The sequence below is a fragment of the Cuculus canorus genome, chromosome Z, assembly GCF_017976375.1.
Source record: "Cuculus canorus isolate bCucCan1 chromosome Z, bCucCan1.pri, whole genome shotgun sequence".
Classification (NCBI taxonomy): Eukaryota; Metazoa; Chordata; class Aves; order Cuculiformes; family Cuculidae; genus Cuculus; species Cuculus canorus.
In genome coordinates, this window is record NC_071441.1 from 5,433,747 (window position 1) to 5,460,139 (window position 26,393).

The window sequence follows — 26,393 nt, forward strand, 5'->3', positions numbered from 1 at the left end:
CAGTCTTCTAACAGGTAGTGCTACAATTACACTTAAATACAACATTCAAAACCCAATGACTATCCATTTTCCTCAAAAAAAAAAAAAAATAGGCCAGTAGCAAGAAGCTCTTAGTAGACTTGAAAGGAAACAACTGAGACAAAGTTGATTTCATTTCTCAGTATGCAATTCTCATTCAACAGCAAAGCACATGCAAAGCAGCACCTTTTGCCACCTAGTTTCAAATTACTTCAGGCAAAGTGTAGTTTTCAAATGCTTAAGGTTTTTGTTAAATCACAGTTGATTTGTCAAGAGTGGTAAATGTTGTGCATACTTCTGATGTGCAAAGCTTGGTGATGTGCTAGAAAGTTTTATTTCAGAACCAGCACTGAAGAATTTTGCTTCAGTTTGCCCAAGTCTGCTTTCCATGCTTGTGCTTCAATGGTTGGCCATTATACCACAAAGAAAATAAATCTTATAAAATGCTTGCTTACCTATAAGGTATTCTTCAGAACCTTGAAGACAAAACGCTTTTACAGGGTGCTCTTGAAATTTGTAAATGCTAAAATTCAGGTGACATATTTTTAGACCTCTCTCACCTCTATCACACATAGGACTACCAGCAGTTAAAAATGCTTACACAAGCAATCAGTGGTGATTACGGCAGTGCAAAATGTGCTTGCTTCTTTTGCTCACATCTCATTCCACTGCCACTAATTTATATTAGACTTCCATACAGAAGACAAGTAGGAAAGATGGTTGAAGTGTTGATGGCAAAGTTTATTCTGTCTTCTTAATGCAGTAGACAGTTAGAAATCTCTCCTTTACTGCATTAAAGCTCTAACAAATTTTTCTATGTACCGAGACCACGAACTTCTTCACTACTTCAAAAAAAAAAATCTCACTTCTCAGTGTTTCTGGTGGAACACAAAAGTTATTTGGCAAACCTTGAGCTTCATGTATACAATCCCTTGTTCCCGATATTTTTGTACAGGATAACTTGCATATTTCTTACCTACACCTAAGACAGACAATTCTCCACAAGCTGACACAGTACATATCTGGAGTCCAACAGTGACTTCACAGAAGAAAAGACACACTACAAGATGCAAAACTAAAACATGTAAAGGGGATTGCTGTGCAGGCACTATTAGTTTACTATAATGCATATAGATACTTGTTCCTTCAGACTTTAAATTTTCAGTAAATAGGTTTTCCACAAGATACATACAAAGTCAGCAGGAATCCTGTATTTGAATTAAAAGCTCCGTATGAAAAAAAAAAAAACGCTCAACATTGAAGAATGTGTCTGTGAAAATAATCTGATCCAATTTTCAATTTTCTACTTTCTGGATTTTAGCCTGGAAACTTTGAAATGCCAATGTAGTTCTTATGACCATACTCCCCTTTGATATGTTTTGTTTTCCAGTGAATTTTAAAAGACAACACTCTCTGTGACTGTGTAGTTCAAAGAAAACAAGGAGTGTTAGTTGACAGGGAGACAGAAGCAGCCCTCCCAAAGTACTTTTTTTTTAAAGCAAAAAGACAAAGTAGGGAAATTACACCAAAGGAAACAAAGCTAGTGAAATTTTATTTTTCCAAAACTCCAACCTAATAAGCATGTTAAATAAACATTCAGAAAAACAGTCAATGATCACTTTGTTAGCAGATGCACAAGTTATTTAACCAAACTAATAACAGTGAAATATTAACAGAATTATTTACATGCATATTTACAACATGTGTTCTTTACAGTAGGTAACTTTTGGGAAATTAATTAAAGTTTGTTTTTGGTAAAGGGTTCTATTCAGTCTAACCAGTAACATAACAGAGAGCAGTATAACTCAGTTTGGCAACAACGGAGTATCCTACGAAAACAAACATGATTATATGGGGCCAAAAAAGAACAGTTTGCTTCAGGATGTTACCATTTATGAAATATATGACTTTATTTAAACTAAAAAAATAAAATCAAACTACATAAAATTAGAAGGATGGAGAAAGATACAAGGGTTGCTGGAAGGTTAGACATGTTAGATACATTAAAAAGAAAAAAATACCAAGCACTGCACATGCTCTTGAGAAGCATGGGTTAAAACAATTATATAGACTTGAAGAACACAACAAATTAAAGGATAGTTTTTGTTTGTAAAAGTTAAATAGAAGCTTATCTGAACCAAAGATCTCAAAAGCACCTGACTTCAAAAATACTGCTTGCTTTTTCACAGAACATATAAAATGTATAGTTGAGGAAAAAAAGGCGAGACCTCACTAGTAAGGATTTTGGAAGAAGAAAAATAAAGTGAAACAAAAAAACCCTCACACAAAACGAAACTTTCACAAACCACTTTATGCTTGTGATCTACAAAAAAAAAAAAATCATATTTGGATCATACTCTCCTTAGGAACGCCCTTTTCCCCAATATCCCCAAATACCTTATATATGGTTAAAAGGACGAGTAAATCCAATATACACCAAAACAAGCAAGCAAGCAATTAAAATTTAGATCAGAGTTATTAATCCCCTTTCTCCCTTCAAGGGAAATTTCATAGACAGTTACACATTAAATTTTAATTTCAATTATGATAAGTTTTAGAACATTTTTATTGCAGCCAAAACATTGTTCATATACCTGTACATAAAATAAACTATGATATATACACAACATTTTAAGTTACAGGGCATAAGTTTACAATTTTTGGCAGATTCTGTTAAACAAAATGGAAATTGTATAACTTTAGTACTTGGAGAAACTCAAGTTCCTTATTTTGGTACAAATGTTTTGTGTCCCCCTGTATTCTAACCGTACCTAAACTGGCTTAATAAACTAACATTAATGTGTAACATCTCACTGTTTTCTCGTATGTTCGGATTCTAGACAGAATTTTTCATACGCTTCCTCAATTTCTGGATCCATCTCATCATCAATGTCATCAAAATACCTAAAAAAAGAAAAAAATCACCACAGATGTCAAGCTTACATACAGATTTTCAGAAACATTGCTGTAAATGTCAATAATAAAACAGATTTATAAACAGCAGTTAATGATGACACTTTCTTAAAGGGGATGAAATGGGAAAAAAATCATGGGTACTACGAAAGCAAACAGAAACGTCAAAGCAGCATAGTTACAGCGTCTGTCACCATTTTAAATCAACTTATGCTGTCCACAGTTTAAAAGACAGAAATAGTTCTCGATATAACAGAAAAGGGAATAATGCAATCCAAGTTTCCCAAAAGTTAATAATGCATCTGTATTGAACCATTTGCAAAAAAAACCCAACTAGCATAATATTAGCATAATTTTTGGTTGGTCAGCATCCTACTTCAAACACTGCATCAACTGCCTTGATTGCATGGTAGTCAAAGAATATATTTGTATAGAAAACCTGTGTTCCTGTTTGTTGATATATGGAAGAAAGCAACCTTAGTTTACCTTCCTGGTGTATCTGCATTATGTTAATTTCTATTATATGGTAACAAGTCTTCTGGAAGAGACCTGTCTTATTTAGGTCACAGAAAAGACTGGATGCCACTAATGACAATAAGATCTCAGAGTGCAGATTACCATAGAGTTTCAAAAGAAAGATGGGAAGTGATGGGAATCACTTCGGCTTTCTTTCTCCCCACAGTTATTGGGAAATAACAATTCCTCGTTTTCTCTAGGTCCAACTGGAGTGTTCTTCACTATGAACAAGGACAACAGAGTGGCAGCTTGTACACAATAGTGTATATAATTTTAAACAGCCTTAGAAACAACAGTCAACAGCTACTGACTCTCAAAAAGTATGCATTAATTGCAGGTGCTTGGTTTATCTTCTGTGCCTTGGTTCCAAACAAAGGAATCAGCACATTTCATCTGCACAGAAGACATAGATGGTATGTTTCATGCAAAATCACAGGAAGTGCCACAGAAACATGTAAAGAAAATATTTTTTTTTCAGCATTGGGCATGAAAAAGCAGTATACATATTTGATTTATTTGTTCTTCCTTTCTTATACAAGTGTAGACTTGAGAAGAGACTCAATGTAGAACTCTTCTCCCCAACTTCAGCTGGGAGGATGACAGAAGATCAGGAGATGTTTTTCTAAGCTTTTCTTAAGCATTCAACAAAGAAGGTACCACGGCCACCTTCCATGAAGGTTGACTCAGTCTTCCACACGTCACTCTTCAGATCTGCTCTGTTAAACTGCTGTTTCCATTTTGCATTAATTTGTTCTTCTAAGCACAGCAGTAGACATTGCTATTTTCTCCCCCTCAGCATGAGCTTGTTGATTTCTGAAGACGTATCTAATTTATCTCCCAAAGTTCCTGCCACTCCCCTCAGCTAGGCACCATCTGTAAGTTTTCTAATTCACTAACAAAAATATCAATCCAGGACATCAGTCTCTTATCACATAAATACAACAATGAAAATGTTCCTAAGTATCAATAATGACCTGGAAGTCCTCCTTCAACCAGGTGAGTACAAAGCTCAGAGCAACTTTAGACCATATTTCTTTCACCAGTTTCCTATTAAATTCTTACAAACCAGCGTCAGAAAGTCTGACTATTCTCCCTTTGCCATTAGGTTACTTTTCTTGTTCTACAGGAATACTGAACAGCTGTTTAATTGAGGGAATACTACTTAGCCTCAAGGAGAGAAGTTTAACAACCTCCTCCCTTTGAAAGGCTGAATATTTTGTAATAATTTCTAGTTGGGATGTGTATATACATCAGTCAAAAGAATTCAGGCAGCCTTACTACATGCACTTGAGGTCTGGTGCTTCATTTCGCTTGCAAATTTATTTTTTCTAAATGTGAAAGACTATGTTTGTACATGTGCATAAATATCTGAAACAGAATTTAATTACTCTACTCAGTTGGATAAATATAAAAATAGATTCAAACTTGTGTGATTATGAGCCAATTCACACCTGAACAAATACCTAACTTCCATTGTGAAGCTTAAGAATTATTACATTATTTAGTTTCATTTTGTCAAGATTGTATTCCCAAGTGTGCAGTAAAACCAACTAGTATTAAAAAAAAAAAAACCATGACTCAAAAAGAAAACATACGGATCTCCAGGTCCTGATAAATCTGTTCCATTTTCTTCATAATCTGGAAACAAATCCTCCCTTTCAAGCAGCTCTTGGTATTTTTCTTGGTAATCTGGTAAAAGTAAATGAGATTGAATATTGTATAAAACCAGCCCTCTAAATTAATCTCTCTATGCAGTTTGAAAATAGCCTATTTGGTAAAACCATAAATGACATGAAACATATTATAGAGACAACTCTTGCTCCAGCGTTTTATCAGGACATCAATCAATTTCTAAGAATGACACCTGTCTCCCTAGAGAACTGTAAAGGTAATCACAGTCTTTCGGTCAAATGATGTCGTGTCACAACGTGCTCAGATTACAGAAGACAAAATAAGCAAGAAACAAACCCTTCTGCTATTAACAATGGAAAAACAAAAGACAACTTGAAGATTTCTGACTTATAGGAAGGACCAAGTGCTGAGGACTACAGCACAGATTCTTTGGGATTATATAAATTTAAATAGATATTCTTAATTTCAAATATTTACCTTCTTCTAATGCAGAATAAGGCATGTGCTACACAAAGCCAGGAATTCAGACATAATTTTGTCTTTTAAATTTGTATTTGTTTCAGACATCTGAAAAACAGCTTCTGTAGTTCAACAGGACCAACTCAATTACAACTTCTCTAAAGAAGATAAAGACAGGTCAACTAAGCTTGTGACATACCTGGATCTGCTGCAGTGAAAGGAACACCATCAGGAGTGTAAAACGTTGGCTCATTCTAAGAATAAAGTTATGCAGAAGGTTATATACATTCAGAGAGATAGCTCTTTGACATTTTCAGCAATGTGACTGTCTATGAATGAATTCAAATTCACATCAAGTTAAGGAACTGAAGTGTCCATACAGTCTTACCATAAAATAATTTGGGTCATTTTCAGGGGTAGCTTCTGTATGTGAAGAAGTTCCATAAACTCTACCCCAGTTACTTGATCGCAATTCTACTAGTTTCAGAAGCATGTGTTTCACATCTCTGAAATAAAGAGAAAAACTAAAAAAGTCAGAAAGTTTGTGCTAAGCAAAAAATTTAGCTTCTCTTACCTTGCAAATATTAGGTAGTTAAAACCCTCTCAAAAGCTCCAAAAAATGACAAAATTTGGTCCAGTCTGCAGATAATTTTGAGTTATCTTTTTTCCCTGCAAGTCTAGATGGTTTGTATGTCAATTATGGGATGCTCATCCCCTCCACTTCCTCTGTGTTAAAGTAAGGAGTCCTTGTGAAACAGAAATTACTATATTTTTTATAAAGATATCAAGCCTGTAGCACAAGTTGAAGAACCAATCCTTTTCTGATAAGAGGACAGTACTGGGAAAAACGGGGATGATCTTCAAATTGTATATCAATAATCTAATTTATGCTCCTAACTTTAGCCCTCTTAATGACACAAATTTTGCAGTCAACAGTAAGAAGTAACATCTCCAATATATTGGATACCTCCACCCATTTCATCCCTAAAATACGGGAAATTGCTTTCTTCTTTCAAGCAAGTCAAGTTCTGTTGTTTTCTCTATTAAAATAAGTTTATACTCCTGTGTCTTTGAAGCCTCAGCTTAGGCAATCAATTTTATCTGGTTCCTGAAGCAAATTTTCCTCATCCTACCTGGGGGCAGCTCAACTACAACCCAGAGAAGCTATGAACTACCTGTTGGCCTCCCTCCATATGGCATGAGATCAGGCCACAGCATCTGAACCCTCTATAGGTTTTTAGTAAATTTGCAAGAAGCTGACAATTGGATACAGCAGAATCGGATAACCTCATGCATGCAGCTGATTGTAAACTGAGAAGTAGAATACATTACCCAACCACATTTTTACACACACACTGCAGTGAGATCCTGCCAAAATGGTGTGCTCTCCAGAAAAAAAAAAAAAAACAACCACAAACCACAAAGCAAATTCCATTTGCCTTTGTGTTTATAGTGATTTGTGTATATTTAATACTGTTACATGTTTAAGCTGTTTGCATATATTTAATGCTGCTAACTTCAGATTTAGAAAGTACAAAATACTATGAGATATCACCACTATTGTCTCTCCTACTCTTGGAGACTAAAGCACTTATGGAAGATTTCAAGAAGACTAAAAAGAAAAAAAATCAGTAGAGTGGAACATGTATCCCTACTAAAAGACCAAAGAACATTTTTGTGCGTTTTTTTTTTTTTTTTTTTTTTTTTTTTTAACATGAGAAGTGACCCACATATTACCTTATTTTGTATAAATTAAACTTCGGGTAATGTTTTGGATATCTTCATTATTTTTTGAGATTTCTAAGGTGTTTGGCTTAATATAAGAACAAACCAGTGCACATAAATTTATCTTCTCACCTGCTACAGTTTGCATCCAACACAACATTTTCAATTCTCTGAATCATTTCCTCCATATCATTCTTTCCTTTTTCCTTCCATGCATCTTCTAAAACTGAGCCTGTCAACTAAAGACAAGGGATTAGCAATTTTTATTTTTAAGAAAAATTACAAAACTTTAATACACTGAGGTTCTGTAACAATTCATAAAGTTTAGGTGCACTGTGTGACTACCTGAGGGCTGAAGCTCCCAGCTGCCTACATCATTTTGCTGAATAGATTAATAGACCTCATACATAGTTTATTTTAGACTATAGACACTACAGCAGCTATGTGTCCAGTGTTTGTGTTACCCAAAAGTTCACAGCCACTTTTCTTTCAGTCTTGATATATGATTTTGAAACAACTCTTCAGTGACATGCCAGATCTTACTTGATTTAAGTACATGCTATAAAAAAGGAGACCTTATTTTTGCAGATGATGCATGCCACCAATTCACCTCAGAACAACAAAGTTTAATAAACTTCAGAAACACTTCAGTCAACTGCCCAGCATCAGACATGCCACAGAATTTCATCTGGGTATACGTCATAAGAGAAGCCAAAAATTATCTGACTAAGCCAGCCTGAATTTTAATACATAAAATCTGTGAGACTGAAGCTGCTGCAAAGAGAGCTTTAGCAGCAATCTAATTGCTGTAGATGAAAGCCTTTATATTAAGAATAGGTACTTCATTGCCCAATAACTGGGCACAGTAGCAGTTAAACCAGAAAAAAAAATAGTTTGCCACTATGACTGAAGTTAGTAGCAACTCCTGATGTACTCAGCGTAAATATTGTATGATCTAAAATGCTTGGAATGGCACCTGATGTTACAAAGGAATAAAGTGCAAAGATGAAGAATATTAGTCAACACTACTTGGTATTTCCAGTTTTCTACTGCGGGCCTACCTGGATCCTATATAATTAGGTAATAGCACCAAGAACGTTTAATTAAGAATAAACATACTGCAAAGCAAAGAGGTGAAAAACCTGTATCTATCACTATTTAAATAGAAAAGACAACAGGAGACACTTACTGCTTCTGCAGTGAAACTAGAGGTTCATGAGGAAGCCCAAACTAGCTACAGATACTCCAACATTTGTAGATACTGACAGACATGAGAAAACACTAGCGTTCAAAAAAAATTGTATGTTCTGTAACACCTTCTAGATTTAGCAATGTATCATAAAATAATTTAGACCACTGGCTTTTATTTTAGAATGAATGCTGTGAAGCCAAATAAATATCCCAATACCCAGACAAATAGTGACACCTCCATCTCCACTGGAGAATGATTACAAAAACCAGTGTCATCGCTTCTTGACTTTCAGTCCTGATTTGTTGAGGACCTTTTTGAAAGGTCTTTCAGTTGGCCTTGACTCAGAGGCACTGCCAATATAAAGGCTGACCACAGGTGTGAAAGTACTCACTGAATACAACCTCACACTTGGTATGAAGCAACCTGCTTTAAGATCCAAACTTCAAATGAAGAGTTTAAATTGGAATAAATAAAACCTCTCTTCCATATTCCCTATTTACCGTATCAAAAGAAACTGCAAGGATCAAAGTTAGAGTCTCAAAAATAGTCGAGTGGGAGGATAGGGGAATAGTGAGGAAAACTCAACCAACCAACCACAAACAAAACTCCAGAAAAATGCTGTATAGCTTTTGACTTTCGTTCCTACAAGATACTGTGTTTTCCAAACTATGCATACAATCATAACTAGCAAAGATAAAAGTTTCTCCCTGCATAGAGGCTAATAATTTTTTTAAGAAGTAAAATTTCAGAGCAAAGGGGTTTGTTTTCATCATGAAAGAGAAATATATATTTCTCTACAGCAGCAATGCTGCAGACAATATAGTATGAAGTAACTGATATAAAGAACCCTTGAAGTGGTAGACCTTAACTGCTGAGTTCCCTTCAGAACAGAGAACATATCCGAGACCCCACAATTCATTCAAGCTGGTTACAATTTTCTCCCACACTGGAAGCAGCACAAGGAGACCTCAAGGGACCACTTGTTCATTTGCACCTTGGCTTCAGTCCATGGCCTTGCAGTTTACTTTTAGAGGAGTACCTTAATTTTTTTTCCTTTTTCCTTAGTACCCGTGTGGAATTGAGCCAACAAAAAAAGTACAGCTTGCTCTGGTAATGATGTAAAACCCTAAAGACACTTCCTTATTTGCAGTTTCTTTCTACTGTCTCACCTTCAGCAGTTTCACTGCACATATCAAATTACTGTCCACAGGATTAGAGAACAGAGCATTCAGTAGTTCCCGAAGGCCTTCTTGAAGAATTTCTGCTCGTGTTACTTGTCCCTTTGTTCCTTTAATCTGAAAAAAAAAAATAGTAAAAAAACCTCTATAAAATCATAGAATGGTTTGGGTTGGAAGGAACAATGAAAAATCATCTAGTCCAACCCCGTTTGCAGTTAGCAAGGACATCTTCAACTAGATCATATACATAGAAAGCTCTTCAAGCACTCTTAAAAGTTTCAGAAATCAATTTAGTCAAAGAGTATTCAAGAGTGAAATGTGATTTGGTTTGTGAACAATGCAGTTGAGTTTTTTAGTTGAAAGAGCATGCCAAATACCGTTAACTACTTTAGAACACAGACTTTGAGTAGTATCCTTACAATTGTGGCACATACATAACAATGCACGTGTGTCTTACAAGTAGCACAAAATCCCAAATTCTCAGAACCCCATGTTCCTTCCCATACTACATTACATACTCTCTACAGCTGTACTGGCTTGTTTCTAGAACAATTACATGTACTTCAAAAATTAAACTAAACCACTGTAATAATCCAGTAAAAAATATACTTTTAAGTACAATTACAGCAGGAAGTGAACTTCCTGAACTCAAAGGCGATGGAGTCCCAGTTTTACCTTACATATACTTTTTTGTACATTTCATAGACACAAAACCCCAATCTAAATACAACATTTCATGCCTAGTGCATAAGCCAAGGACTCAATCTTCAGAAGAAATATCTTTAAGGGTCTGCATTTTTAATTGCTTATTTTGAGGATTTCCACATCTTCTTAAAGGGTTTGATAGGAGCTCCTATTAGTTGCTCAATACTGAATTGCATGGGCTGTTGAATCTGATCTGCTGCTGCCAGGTTATATAATTTCCTACCTTGAAAAAGTGTAGTGATCCAGGGTTTCTGCCAGACAAAAAAACCCACCAAAAGTTTCATTCCAAAGGTACTGTATGGTTACTTCCTTTCTTGAATTCTTATACTTTTTTTCCTTTTAAAAATATTCATACACTTCTAATGATCTTGTCCTTTTCTGTTTATCTGTTTCTTTGACACACATTATAATGGAACTATTCTAAAGTTCTTTTGCTTTATTCAAAGAATCATAGAATGGTTTGGGTTGGAAGGGACCTTAAAGATCACTTCCCTTTACCTTTAGAAAAACAACACAAATTGCATTCTGTTTCAGTATTTACCCGAGCATGGTAAAAAAATTAATGAAGCACCTGACGTGCAACTTCCTCCTTACCTCTAAGTTAAGGTAAAGTTCAGCTAAGAACAGCACAAAGGCATGAAATTGTTTTCGAGTAATCTCATCTCCTTTGGTAGCTTGATTCCTGTTTTCATACTCTGTTCGACACCTGTAAGCATTAAACCAAAATCATATAATCTTTAGACATCCCAACACATATTACATGCTGCTTATTTAACAGAATGCTAAGAACTTCTGAACTACATTAAAACTGTTAAATGCTGAATGCTAGGAAGTATGATTTGTGAAGGAAATGAGATGATTTCACAGACACCATGGATTTGTGTTCTTTTACATGAACAGATGTGATTTCGTTTTCAAGCACTGAGATATCTGAGACAGCAAAATGAAACAGAGCAAATTACAAGCTGTAGAAGAGTTACACAGTTTATATCTTAGAATATGCTCCAGGAAATTCAACACAGGCAACCAAATGCCCACAGAAACTAAGTAGATACAGTCTGAAATAGATTTTCTCCCCTTTCACGGTGCTGCCCACATAGTCTTAGATGCCTTTGGACTTATCCAATAAACTCTTTATCTCACCACTTTAAATGACAGTGATGCATAATTCATGACACCAAGCTGAGTGGTGCAGTTGATTACTCTAAAGGGAATGGATGCCATCCAGAGGGACCTTGAGAGGTGGGCCTGTGCAAACCTCATGAGGTTCAGCAAGGCCAAGTGCAACGCACCACGCATGGGTTGGGCAATCCCAAACATGGATACAGACAGGCTGGACAGTGAGTGGACTGAGGACAGCCTTGTGACTAAGCACTTGGGGGTACTAGTGGATGGAAAACCAAGTATGAGCTGGCAATGAGTGCTAGCAGCCCAGAGAGTCAACTGTAACCTGGCCTACATCAACAGAAGTGCGACCAGTAAGCTGAAGGAGGCAATTCTCCCCCCCTGTTCCACTCTTATGAGACCTCATCTGGAGTCCTGTGTCCAGTTCTGGAGCCCCCAACATAAGAAGGGCATGTACCTGTTGGAGCAAGTGAAAAGGAGGGCCACAAGAGTGATCAGAGGAATGGAACACCTCCCCTATGAAGACAGGCTGAGAGAGTTTGGTTTGTTCTGCCTAGAGAAGAGAAAGCTCTGGGGAGACATTCTAGCAGCCTTTCAGCACTCTAAGGGGGCCTACAGGAAAGCTGTAGAAGGGCTCTTTATCAGGGAGTGCAGGAATAGACGAGGGGAATGGTTTTAAAATGGTTTTAAGCTGAAGCTGGATGGGGCTTTGAACAACCTGGTCCAGTAGAAGGTGTCCCTGCCTATGGCAGGGGGTTGGAACTGGATGATGCTTAAGGTCCCTTCCAACCCAAACCATTCTGAGTCTATTATTCTGTAATTCAGACATAAATAAAAATACAGAGGATTACGACAACATGGTGGTAAGGTTAATTGTCTAGTATTCAACACTGTGCCAAAAATATACACGTTTACATAGCAGTTTAAAACAGAATTAAAAAAAAATTTGAGATAAAGGAACGCCAGACAAGTTCTCATGTATTCTCATTGGTTATACAATGGTTTAGAGAAACTGAAAAATATAAGAAGCTGAAACACAAAACTTAAAGTAGAAACTTGGGCTAAAAACAGAAGAGGAGCTTCTGTTGCTTACCCCCACCCCCAACCCCAAATTCCATTCATATTAGCAATAAAAACATAAGCAACTTTAAACTCACTGCTTCAGAATTCTAAAACAAATTTTATCTATTAGGTTTTAAAAAACACAGATCAGGTAATTCAACATGGATTTCCTTCATGTTCAAGTAACAAATAGTTAAAAAACAGAAGAGTGATAATTTTGAAGGCAAAACGGCTCATTGTTGTTAGTTTACCAATCTTCTGCTCCTAAACATAGATGGACTACATGGAACTTTTAAAATAAGCCTGAAGCTTAGAAAGTCAGAAGTCCTTAAGGAAAGAAAGGCCAATTTCTAAAGAATTTAAGTATTAAAGTGTACTACTCCTTCAAATGTAATGCAGTAAGAATCAAAAGAAAATATATCCATTTAAAAAAATGTGGCATTTTTGTCACCCAAGAAGTCTAATCATTATTAAAACATAAAAAAACCCCAGAACTCTGTAGTAACTGAAAACTGGAGACGTTTATCCTTCTGGATTTTATGCATCTAATTCACAGATATAAAATCTGTTAGTCCACCACTGAATAAACCTCATGCATAACTTCGGCCAGAAAAGTGGTTAAAGAAAAAAACCCATACAGTAAGTCCTGGCAAGAGTCAAAGACTCTTATCAAAGGATAGTACATACATGGACAGTTAGTTTGAAAGTTGACTAGCTTTCAAATTTACCTTATAATTTCAGATCAGTTTAAGGTACTCAGTTCAAAAGAGCCTACAGAACTCCAGATGGAGCCTTATTTTCATAGTTTAAAACATTAAAATGTTTAAAAATATATTTACTTGATATCCAGTATGTACCTGTGCTTTTATAATCGTCAATCTAAACTTCTGTTTACACCTCTTTGCACACGATGTTGAGTTACATACAAAATAAGAAGACATGTAACCCGAGAAAGGAACAGACTTAAAAAGACATGCTGATACTGACCTTTGAAGTAACAACTGTCGGAAGTTCCCACTTTGTGGACTAATGGTTAAATGGTGGGATAGATAGTTACACAACCGTGCTCCCATGTAGGAAAAATTTGGGACAGATGTGGCCTTCCAAAATAAAAATGGAAAAAAAAATTACTCATAAAACTCATGATTAGGCTATCAGGAAATATGGTTAAAAGCTTTTTTGAGAACGGTGTTTCACAACAGTTTAGACAACTGAAGAACAGAAGATTAATAATTACTGTTTGTCATGTTAATTCCACTAACTCATCAACAATTTGCTACGCAAATTTCAGCACTTAAAAGTTCACTATTCCGTGATTTTGTGGCTTGAGATAATCGATATGCCACATGTCCTCAATTCTACTTTTCCATTGTGACCAACACCAAAGAGTGTCTGAAAGTTACTTACAAACTATTCACATTAAAAAAAAAAAAAAATCAACACTGGGCATTAGGACACCTTTTCAAGGAGATGCACTCTATCAAGGAGCAATGAGTACATCATAACAACAACAACAAAAAGTCTCCTTCATTCAGACTAATAGCCATTTATCCCAGAATCTATTTTTGGCAATAGTGAATGGCCATGGAAAGAGAACAAGAACACGGCAAATGGAGATAAATACTTTCTCCTGTACACGCTCCAGCAATCTGCAGAATACCAAACTTCAGATTAGGAGGTTAAAACTGTATCATCACAGTTAACAGCTCTTGACAGGTCCTTTTTTTCTAAAACAAGGCCTGTAACTGTTGAACATTTACACTTTTATCATCTAGAAACAGGTAGTAGCAATGAAATTCCACAATGTAACTTATTTTTTTATTTTTATCTGATAATTCAAAATTTCAAGGGAGGGGAAAGTAACTGGCAATTCAACAAAGTCTATATTCAAACTCTCATAGAATCTCAGAAAGTTTGAAAATAGATTGAGATAATTTTCTCAAGTTTTCTATGGTTCTATGAGAGATCCAATGTAGACATTTTCAACTAAACTAATGCAGAACATCCCTATATTTTGCAAAGTATTACTGTTCACTTGTTTTGAACTCTTTTCTAATAACACTTGAATATTTCTTCGGTGAAAAGACATTCTCATGTAAAAATAACTCCATTAGCTCTGCCAAAGAAAACGGAGATACTGTGAACTCAATTTTTTCTTATTGCTTTATCATCTTTGAATGTTCCTTTTACATCTTGATCACATATCAGCACTACAGATGTGCTTGCACACTTCTTCTAACAGGTTTGAATGTCAATGCACTGCAGCTAATTGCCTCCTACAGGCAGAGAAAAATCCGTACTCATTGTAACTGTAGAATGTCTATAAAGCTGATGGAAAGAACTGAAGTGTCTTTCAAGATACATGAAGTTTAAGTAATTAAGATAGTCAAATAGAATTTAGTTTCCATAAGAGGCATGCGAAAAGGGTAAAAAGCTTTTTGGTACTTTGGTTCAATCAGTTGCTTGGACTAGAAGCGGTGCCCTCCTTTTGTATAAGGCAAAGTACATAATTGGAATTATGTTTCTCTTTCTTCTCAAAAAACACTCAAACCAAAAAACCCAGACCCCTAAAACCCCCAGAAGACCGAACATGCATGCAGATGCTCGCTTCCACTCTCAATCTAATCTGTGTTTTTAAGCATTATTTGTGATTGTATCAAATACTGTAACAATTAAATTTTAGGTATTTTGACCTGGCACAGCACACAGACCAAAAAACCCACCTGACATTTTCTTAATAACCGATCATTCTAGTGCAATATCATCTTCCCTCAATTATTGTTGTTGGTAATCCCAGTTTATCTCCAACTCAAAAATCCACAATCTAAGCATGAAGGCTACCCTAACAATACATATTTTGAGAAATTTTAATTGCTGCAACAGCAACAATGTGCAGCTATTAACTATAGAACAGCCAAGACTCTTAAGCTATGAAGTCAGAGTGTGCAACTTTGGAAAGCATGAGAAATAGCACTTCACTCTCTAGAGACATACACAGATTAAGAAGAGCAGGGGGAAGCAGTATAGATATAATTAATCCTCATAGACAGGCTAAGATACCTGACACACAGATGAAGGAAAGATCATACAGGACTTGGGCTTCCTTCATTTCAGGCTGTTTTCCTTCACAAACCTAACACCTGTAAATCTGCTCAATGGGGATAAATTAACAGCACTGAAGCAGATACTTATAATTACACTTCAGCAATTTTAATTATTTTGTGACAAGCCAGGAAACACAAATACTTGAGCCTCTGCTCAAGACAGAGAAATAATAAGCCCAGTTGACTTACACTCAAACACAATCTAATCCAGACATAAAAAAACCTAAAATTGGATGGTTTTGAATACTAGCACAACTGTTTTGCATCAGGTTTTATTTTTCACTTAATTTGAGACTGGTAACACTCAGTGCTTCTCAGCTGAGGAAGGCATAACCTTTTCACTGGACTTGTTTTTAAAGAGAAGGAGAGAGGAAGAGGCAACATCAAAGGCTTACAGTAAATGAGTCAATCTATTTAACATATATGAAGTTAGAATTTGGATAAATTATTTTTTTTTTTATTCTGGTAAAGTTCTATGGAATATGTTAACCTTTTTTAAACTATCCTCCATGTGTTCACATACAGGATGGGAAAATGATGCTACCAAACACAGTACAGGTAATCTTAATGTCTAATTAAACTGTGCTGAATTAAATGTGCATCAGGTCTGTAAAGTAATAAGAAACTTGAGTCTCTACAGTCTGTACAATGACTAACCAGTCATGCAGCTTCTACATACCCCAGATTATTTTACAATAAAAATAATTTCCAAGTATTTGCACTTAAAAGGTGAATAAGAACCTGTATTCTTCAATGTAGAATTTGAAAGCAAACAACTCGGGAAAGTGAGACACCCCCAATGTAATGAATTGCAAGCACAAGTGTGACTTCATTCTCTGCAGCAAGCCCAAAAGACAGTAACAGCAACTCATTTGCTAAGCAACACATATTAAGCTGTTCTTTCCAATGGCTCCTCCAATTAGTACAGGGTTCAGCTCAAGGTCTCTGTCCTCATTTCCATTGCCATCAATGAGACTGGACCTAGTTACCACTAAACAAGCTTTCCTTCCCTCCAGTTATGCTATTCTGAAATAGGTATATTCCAAATGAAGAAATCCTGTCAATAAAGGAGCATTTCCATAAAGGTGATGTGTACAGTAGATGTAATTTCAAGTTTCTAAAATATCAGGGAATTAAAAGTATCTGAGTATCATGAAGAATTTGTTTTGCGGGATAGAATAAAACTGTACAACTCTGGCATCGCTTAAGATGCCTTCAGTCTCTATTATATAAATACAGGAATTCAAATATAACTCCCTTTAATTAAGTGCTGCAATTTCAGCTCTAGTACATGACCCAGGAAATCCAAATACACAAAGGAAACTGAACAAACTGGGGAAATTTATCAATCATCCAGATACCCCACACTTGAGCTACCATTTCCATTCATTGAGCAAAATCTTTCCCTGCATATTTCAGTCTAAATAGAAGAACCCAAACCACCACAAAACCACGTAGATACAATTACATAACAAGTACTACTGGTGTGCACATTTTGAACACCAGGTACCAGAGGCACAATATCCGTGTTATAAGACATGACATACAGGCTACCTGCTGGTAGATGAGTTCAACCAGTTCTCGCAAAGCTTCATCTGCAGTGACCCAGCAATTCAGCGTTTCGGCAAACTGCTCTATTTCAGTTTCAAAACAACCTGGTTGCTCGGTGAGGTGATTCAGGAAGTCTTGTACATATTCTGCCAAGGTCAGATAGCCATCTTCAAAGGAACAATCCTATAGCAGTGAAAGAATATACCAACTATTTAAAAGGAACCTAAAACAATGTTGTTACACTTACTATCTCCAGAAGCAGCCATACAGCTCTTGGTCTCTGCATACTTGATGACCTTCACTGTACAGTTCACTCTGACATTTCAGAAAGCACAGACCTCATGCATTGAAAGCTCCCAGTAATCCTAGCATCTTAAGAATTGGGTAATGTGATTTTACAGAGATTAGGTTCTCCTCAGAAAACACATAAAAGATACATTAAAAAGAAATAAAGAGTTTGCCAATTTTGGTGCAAGATTAACTAACAAACTAGTAAGAAGAGTACATTTATGAAGAATAACTCTACCAAACTGGGGCTCAACACCCATTCCTGATGTGTACACAAATTGTGCTGCAGATATATGAACTGTGGAAGGAAAAAAAATACAGTGTTTGTTAACAAAGCATTCTGCGCTTACACAGGGTCTACAGTGCACCAAAATATGAAAAAGCAGAAGAAACTACACGACTACAATTAATCCAGTATAATGTTCCCATGTAGAATATACAGCCAGGAAAAACTGATCTCTTAAAAATCAGCAAATTTGAGTTATCTTGGCAATGGATGAAAGATTACAAGGCATGAAACAAAACTACTCAAACAGTATTGCATTAATTTTTTGCTACTGAGGTTAAAAACCAGACCATAAACACACCTGCTCCCTAAAGAAAAGATGAGCTAGCACAATACTGCTTTATTAATGTTTATACTCCTGTTGATGGAATAGAAGGCTGCTGATTTTGTCCATTCAGAAATGAATGTATGTAACTGAACTTCAAGTCAATGCTGTTCAGGATGATTACAATCCTAGTATATGAGGAGAACAGCAAAAGAAGCACCATACTTTGTAATTTCCGTAGTAATAACACAGTACAAATAATGCACTTTGTCACACTACACAAGATTCTGAAAAATATCTCATATAGATTTCAAAAAGGCAAGCAGGAGCCTTAGGAAAGACTGCTAAAGAAATTACTTGTAATTTCTGATTCAAGATGTAAGAGTAACAAAGGATGTAAGAATTCTCAAATGATCTACTATGTAACAAAAAAAAGTTTAAAATGTATCTACTGTAAAAAAAAACTGAGCTAAAAATGATAAAACAGGTTTTTTTCACTTTGCTTATTGGTGGACTTAATTACATTGGTAAGATCTCTAATAGTATTTTTCCCCCTCCCCACCACCTCTTCCTTAGTGAGGAGATGTTCTTTACTTTCTGTCTTCAAAATGCCTCAGTCTCTCCTTCATTGTGAAGCAACATGGACCTGTAAAAGATTTTTATCTGGATATGAACCGTGGAGAAAGACAGATATACATTGCTGAAAATCAAAGACAGATACACATCGCTGAAAATCAAGTACTGACATTAATACTGTCATCTATGAAGAATGTGTGGGGAAAAATTTTCCAAAAATCTTCAAAGACCTATGTCATGAGGGTATACAACTTAAGCTAATGGGGACACACTAATATAACAGAAGAAAAACTAGAAGGATTTCTTATGATGTTTAATTAAGTTGAATATTTTCCTGGCAAATAATACTAAAGACAAAATTACTTAATGTTTCCCATTAGAAATAGGAAAAAAATACGAGTTTATGGAAATGACAGCAAAATGTTATTACTCATAAGGATAAACCCTTCAACAACCCAATCCAAGTCAGTTTTGCTCGGAGTTGGGAATTAGAGCAGGGAACTTCAGAGGTCCTTTCCAGCCTAAAGTATTCTATGATTCTGGGGGTTGGAGCTTACGAAGTCAGAGAATAAAGGCTAACAGCCCTTTATGTAACTTGATAAACATTCTACTTCTCTAAAGGAAATCTACTTTTACTAGGCCATTTGAAATAGACCAATAAAAGTAGACCAAAATGATTTTGTTCTACAGAACGATGACGCTATTATGCACCATTACTGTGTGGAACTAGCTTCCCTCCAAATAACCTATTCGAAAATTCTCCAGCTGATGAGAATGCAATTGCTGTAGCTGTTAAAAGCAGCTGCTTTGACAGCCATCAGGCTGTTATGAGATCCTCATTCAGCAGAGAATACTCACACTTACCTGAAAATAACTCAGTCTTGGCAAAGAATATCCTTGTTTTGGACAGGGCCTCAATACCATTTTGTATACTGGTGTTCCTATACTCATGCTATTCTTCTCATTTTGTAATTAGGACTCTAAAAGCAGAGGCTAAACTCTGTACCACGTTCATCTATCCATACTAAATATGCAACTCCAAAGGCAATCTAGGTTTAATAATTATACCAGGTAACAGGACAAACAGGGGAGAAAAACAACCAAGTCAAACCTTATAATGAAATTGTATATTGAAATTAGTAACATTTGGTACTTTAAAAACTAATTCAATTTAGCCAATAGCTTCCAGAAAAATCACTTGCATTCTCACAGGCAGATTTTAAGACAGCACCAAATGCTATATCAACAGGAAGGAAAAGCAGGTAAATCCCTCTCTAAACAGAGGCTGGCTAACAGGAGGCTACAAGTTTACACACATTACAGATTTATGATTCAAAGCTACAAGAGTAAACTAGACATTTTTCATTAATTTCAATGATTTCTCAGACGTCCCAACACTGACTAATCCTCCTCCTTTATGTCTGATAGCTGCTATAGGATGGCAACCTGGATTATTCATAACAGCTACCCATTTCAATATTATAATAAATTACTTTGCCTCTCTTCTCCTAAGGGTTAGTTCGTGAGTTTAAAGATGTAACAATGAAAAGGCTAAATAGGTACAATAAACTCCTTCAATTTACACAAAGATTAAAAACCAGAAAGTCTACAGGAAAGACCCATGAACCAAATCTGCTCTTGGCCTGGTAAATATGCTCATTACCATGTTCCTATACCTGGCAAGTATTCACAATATTTCCACTTAGGAACTTTGTCACTAATAACATATTACGGCCTTGATTTCTCTTCAGACTTCTTAGGGAAAAGTGGTTTTTTCCTTCAGATCATATGCACTTAACAAGTCTACAATAGAGTTACTGCAAAGTTAAGTACAAAGACTGTTGCATACACAAAATCATAGATCCATGCTGTATGAGGTGAAGTGGCACCCTGAAGCTTGGCTAAATATATAAAACCAACGCTGAGGCTCCTCAGCCTCCTTCTGGAAATTAACTGAAGCTAATAAAATTAAAAAAAGAGGAGTGGGAAGGATGGCATCCAAGAAAATACAAGCATCAGTCCTAAAACTATGAAATGAGAACATCATTATGCCCTTCTGATGGAGCGACAGCCATGTTATTATCATACACCTAAGCCAGAGAACAAGTCTGACATTTCCTACCAGCAATTAGAACATGAACCTAGTCAACAATTCTACCACAGACATCCACAGCTTCTGACGGCATGGAAAACTGCATGCAAACAGAGAATTCCACGGAGGTCTTTCTTTCACAGAGTCCTAGTAAAGTTTTACTGAAAATTCTAGCGTGCCTTGTATGCTGTATCCCTTACTCTACCTTCATAGGTAGCTGATAGTTTTGAGTGTCAGAACTAACTAGAAATTTAACTAATCTAATAACCAAATGTTATGTGGACACACATAGTAATTACAAAAATGTAAAATCCAACAAGAAAACAACACTATTTCTATAGCAATAAGTGCTTAACAGCAGAACCACTGTTGTATTTTACAAGGGAAAAGTAAATTTCAGATCCAAGAATTCCAAGCAACATTATAAATGAAAGCTAAACAGTATTAAGTCAGAAAAAATGAAGTTTCTCAAAGCTTTTTTTTTGATTAAAATGTTAAAACTCACAGCCAAAATCTCTAAAGTGTACTAAATTTTCTGTTTTTTATTGCAAGTGAGACCAGCTTATGAAATAATTTCAATCATTAAAGTAAAAAAGCCCTAAACTTTGTGACGGACAAATGTCTGAAACACCACTGTTCTAGGCCTAGTATATTCTGATTAAGGTCGCTGTAACATACTTCAAAATAAATGTTCTGGGTTTTGTTCGCATTTGACAAGGTATTTTTATTAATAGATGAGTCACATAAATTCAGTGCAACCAGGAACTCCCATATGCTTATGTGTTTTTGCAGAACAGATAAAAAGCAACACTGCTGGCCTTTAAACTTTGTAATTAGAAGTATACATTATGTATGCCATTCCAAATGGATTTTTTTTTTAAGGGAAAATTAATAATTTATAGAAAACATGTAACATACAGGAGCAAAGTAGTTATTTTTCCCCTAGGTTATCCATTCAGTGAAGCATGTTTGAGCGGGCATTTTGTTAACAGTTGCGTATTGGCTATGGGCTTCCATTATCCAGAACAGTAATTTCACTCAGTAAGCTGGCAAAGCTGGTGACATTAAGATCAGATCTCTTTTACTAGTTTAGGAAAGACTTCAAAACACTAAACCTCCATATTTAGCATTCAAATCAAGTATCGTCCTGTAAGTTATTAAAAATACATTTGTTTCAGTATAGTTGTTTTTCTGTGGAACCTGTAATAGTTCCACCTGTGTCTATACGTAAGTACCAGAGTTTGTTGCTTGTGCAACAAAAGGATATTCCAAGTATTCACATGGATCTCGCCTGCAGAATTACTGAAGTAGTAACATGGAAGACACTGGAGTATGAAATGAGAAGTACTAACTTCTATTACATGTTGCCTCCACAATATTGATCTAAAATCACCTGACAGAGCACCACTGAAGGAATTAAAAGACAAATGATGGTACGCTGGGTTAGACAAGTAATGGCAAAGTAAACATAGGAACATAGGAAGGGTAAAGCCTGTTCTCAGAAAAGCTAAAGTTCAAGCTTTCTCCCACACTTGCTTCAAAAATCTGCAAACACTGCATAAAAGTGCAGCTAAGCCTTTACTTAAAATACAGTGTGGACGTAACAAAGACAGCTTACTCTGATGATGGGTGTCATCAACAAGGAATCTCGTTATCAGCACCAAGCTTTAGCAAAATTTCCCATGCTAAAGGCTCTCAAGAACAACACAATAATCACCCGTTATCACTTCACGTCCAGACTTATGCCTGGGGAGGTTATCTTCAACATTTTTTGAATCTTTTCAGCAAACACAGCATTCAAGTTATCTGTCACACAAGATCTCAAGAAAATATTTTTCATTTGAATATAAGTAAATTGGCACATACTAAGAAGAGAAAATAAGCACTCACTGCGAAGTTCTGATTGAAGTTTGGGTTGTATCCTGACGGATAAAACTCAGCTGCTTGCACAGACAACTTTGATGTTACCACAGCAGCCACAGACACCTGAGGTTCAGACATTTCTGGTCCAGAATCAGGGACTGAAACTTTATCTTGTGATCCAGACGGCATTCCCCTCTGCTGATGGCGTTCTGAAAAGTTTTTGTTAACAGCTTTTCTTAGAAATTGTTAAACTAGTAGGTATTCATACACAATACACATAGAATACATAATTATTTTGGAATTTAAACATATTTGCACTATAGATATACTTCCAAATCTGTTTCAAATACATTAAGGGTTTTTTCCTGTTCTTAAATATGGATAAAATTTTCACTTTAGCAAACTTTTTCTACAAGACAAAGTAAACGAAATGTTCAAGGAAGGTCACCACAAAAAAGGGGGGGGAGGAAGCTCTCTCCTCTGCCATTAAAATATGTTTTCTATCAGAGCTAACTTGAGAAACTAGTAAATCTCCTTGCGATACGTGAAGAAAGGAATAAATTATTATGTCAAGGGAATATATCACCCTGGCGCCGTTTATTAAAGGAATGCTTGCCTAATCATCAAATTGGCATTGATTATTGAGTTTGGCTTTTCATAGCATCATATGTTTGCTCATCTTGTGGGTTTTTCATAAGATTTCAGACACAAACGCAAGACTTTGAAGCTCAGTCAATGGAAGGCATCGCTAAATTTTAACATAACCCTCAAAGACACTTAGCTATTATTGTTCTCCTACACCACGTGCCAAAAAAAAAATCCAAGGAAAAAGAGCTTTTGAAACCCTATTTTTCACCTCTTCCAAACGTATCTTCATAGATTGAAAAACCGAGCCAGGTACCTACCTGAAGGAGCTGAACAACCAACCCTTTGTGGGGTCGCGTTTACTTTTTGGCGAACCTTTAGGCCGGAGCCCTTCAAAGGGGGAGGGGAAAGCCGAGACCCCCGACGGACGGACGGACAGACAGAACGCGAGAGAGGCGGGGACGCGGCGGGGCGCCCACCCCGCGCCCCGAGTTCGGGAAGGCGGCCGCAGGGCTCCGCTCCCTGCCGAGAGGAGGGTCCGTACCTGCGGTCCTGGCGCCCAGAGGCGCCGTCTTCGGAGGCCGCAGCGGCTCCTGCTGCGGGAAGGGGCCGCCGGCCCGTGGCTGCTGCTCCTCGGCCGCGCCGCGCCCGGGCCGGGCCCCGGCGCCCTCCCCCGCGCCGCCCAGCAGCGCCGCGCCGCCTCGGCCCCGACCCCGGCCTCGGCCGGCCCCCGGAGCTCGGTCGAAGCTCTCCGACATGCTGAGGCTCAAGCGCTCATGGGAGGCGGCGGCGCGGCCGCGGCGGGGGCTGGGCCGGGCCCGGCGATGGGTCCCGCCTCACCGCGCACCGAGCTCTTCACTTTCAGTTTCACCCCCGCGCGCGCCGCCGCGATGGTGCCGGCCCGCAGCGCCCCCTCGCGGATTGGGCGCGCCCGTCGCCGTGGTAACCCCCGCCGACCGGCAGCGGGGCGGGGCCGCGGGGGGGGAGGGGCGCAGCGCCCGCGCGGGGTACGGGAGCCCCCGAGGGTCACGGGGCTCCCGGGGGCCGCGGCTCCCGCACGGGTCAGGGGATGCTGCACAGCTCCCGCACAGGTCACGGGCTCCTACATGGGTTACAGATCCCACATGGGTCACAGCTCCCGCACAGGTCATGGGCTCCCACATCGGTTACAGATCCCACATGGGCTATGGGATCCCACATGGGTTACAGGATCCCAAATGGGTTATGGGATCCCATATGAGTTACGGGCTCCCACATGGGTTACAGGATCCTACATGGTTTATGGGATCCCATATGAGTTACAGGCTCCCACATGGGCTACAGGATCCTACATGGTTTATGGGATCCCACATGGGTCACAGCTCCTGCACAGGTCACGGGCTCCCACATGGTTAATGGGATCCCACATGGGCCATGGGATCCCACATGGGTTACAAGATCCCACACGGGTCATGGCTCCTGTACAGGTCGCAGCTTCCCACACAGGCTACAGGCTCCTGACCTCTCGTATTCAGAACTCACGAACCCACACACCCACTTCTCTGACTGTGGGACCAGCTTCCAGCACCCTCCTAGCATGGAGCTGGTCTGTGTCACATCTGGCCCCAGGGTGTACCTGAGTCACAGCTCCCTCAAATCCCACCAACACTGAGAAACAGCATTCTCAAAAAGACAATGTTTCTTTGTGATTGCCTCCCTACAGCAGCAAACAGCGTGAGGCGACTCTAACAGGATCAAGACTGCAGCTACTCTCAGCAGGACACACAGCTGTGAGTGTCCAAAGGGAAGGCGTTTCCATGGAAAAGCTGCAGGCTACGCTCTAAATCTAAGCCAATGAAGTCAAGCCTCCAAAGCGACACTATTATTATAATGTTAAGGCTACTTAATATAAAAGTGTCTGTTCAGGATAACATCTTTTTTATGTATAATTTATGCACGGCATGACAACAAATAGAAGTTCCCTTCCAGTACTTAGAAGAGGCCTATAGGAAAGCTGGGGAGGGGCTTTTCATCGGGAAATGCAGGGACAGGGCAAGGGAGAATGGTTTTAATCTGAAAGAGGGGAGATTTAGATTAGATATTAGGAAGAAGTTTTTGATTGTGAGAGTGATGAGGCACTGGAACAGGTTATCCAGAGAAGTTGCGTGTAGTGTAGGGAAATGCAAATGTTGTAAATGATGTGATGTTGTAAAATTATGTAAAATGTAAAATGATGTAATGTTGTAAATGTAAGAAAATTGTGGGTTGTAAACCAAGAGATAATTGTAGGGCAGCTGCACTAGTCTTAATTGCTGCAGCTGTGAGATCCTGAGAACTGACCAATCACCGGGGTAGCTGCTAACGAGGTGATAAGGGTGTATAAAGCCTGGCGTGGGGGAGCAGTGGGGGATACCACTCAAAGGAGGAGTTCCGAGTAGGAGAGTGCACTCTAAGAGGACCTCGGAGTTAGAGCAGCACCCAAACGGAGGCCGGTTGTCGGCATGAACCCGGGAGGCAACCGAGAACGGGACGGGAAAGAGGTTTCGCAATCCGTGGCAGTTGTGGATACCCCATCCCTGGAGGTGTTCAAAGTCAGGCTGGATGGGGCTTTGAGCAACTTCATCCCAGTGGAAGATGTCCCTGCCCATGGAAGGGGAGTTGAAACTGGAGGATCTTTAAGGTCCCTTCCAACTCAAACCATTCAATGATTCTAAGATCTCTGAAATACTCCTCTGATTTAATTTTTAAACCCCTGCATGCCTACAGGAACTAACTGAAGGAGACTCTCCATGCAATGCATTTTGCTAATATCATTGCATCAACTGCCAATGATTCCATTGATGTGTCCATTCGCTATTTATTTTGCCTACATTTGTTTCCATTTCAGCCTAGGGTCTTGCCCTACTTGCTTTGCAAACTTGAGATCGCAAACTCCTTCAGGATGAGGAAGGTAACTGAGACCTGGGGCATCCTGCGCACACCTCAGCAGATCCCAAGACACAGGGATGTGCTGAGGTGTGCGCAGGATGCCCCAGGTCTCAGTTACCTTCCTCATGAAGGGATGAAAAACAGGGAAGTTTGTTTGAAGTGTTATAAAAAAAAAGAGAATAGTGATGTCTTGCATTTAGAAGAACATCCGATTGTATCGTAAAATGGTGCCTTTAGAAGCTACATTCCTTTTTTTGTTTTATTATTACTTTTTTACCATTTTTAATTATTAAAGGAGGAGAAGTAGGGTGTAAAACAGTTGTTATTTCTCCAGGGCATGGTTTTGATTTA

The 26,393-nt window shown here is 38.0% G+C and overlaps 1 protein-coding gene across 4 annotated transcripts in view; it reads right to left on the bottom strand.

The window, feature by feature from the left end:
• Positions 1 to 738: 738 nt before the first annotated feature.
• Positions 739 to 26,393, bottom strand: part of PAIP1 (poly(A) binding protein interacting protein 1) — a 28,443-nt gene continuing 2,788 nt past the window's right edge. For 3 of the 4 annotated variants that reach the window (XM_054055302.1, XM_054055303.1, XM_009564920.2), the window contains exons 3-12: positions 22,578 to 22,759; positions 17,184 to 17,363; positions 13,513 to 13,625; positions 10,933 to 11,044; positions 9,625 to 9,750; positions 7,396 to 7,502; positions 5,927 to 6,044; positions 5,738 to 5,792; positions 5,043 to 5,136; positions 739 to 2,922 (exon numbers count right to left, since the gene is read on the bottom strand). In XM_054055302.1, the coding sequence (XP_053911277.1) occupies positions 2,829 to 2,922; positions 5,043 to 5,136; positions 5,738 to 5,792; positions 5,927 to 6,044; positions 7,396 to 7,502; positions 9,625 to 9,750; positions 10,933 to 11,044; positions 13,513 to 13,625; positions 17,184 to 17,363; positions 22,578 to 22,759 (1,181 nt within the window). In that variant the 3' untranslated portion in view covers positions 739 to 2,828. Of the gene's footprint in view, positions 2,923 to 5,042; positions 5,137 to 5,737; positions 5,793 to 5,926; positions 6,045 to 7,395; positions 7,503 to 9,624; positions 9,751 to 10,932; positions 11,045 to 13,512; positions 13,626 to 17,183; positions 17,364 to 22,577; positions 22,760 to 23,679; positions 24,002 to 26,393 lie in introns of those variants that run through there. The other variant, XM_054055301.1, reaches the window with a different exon arrangement.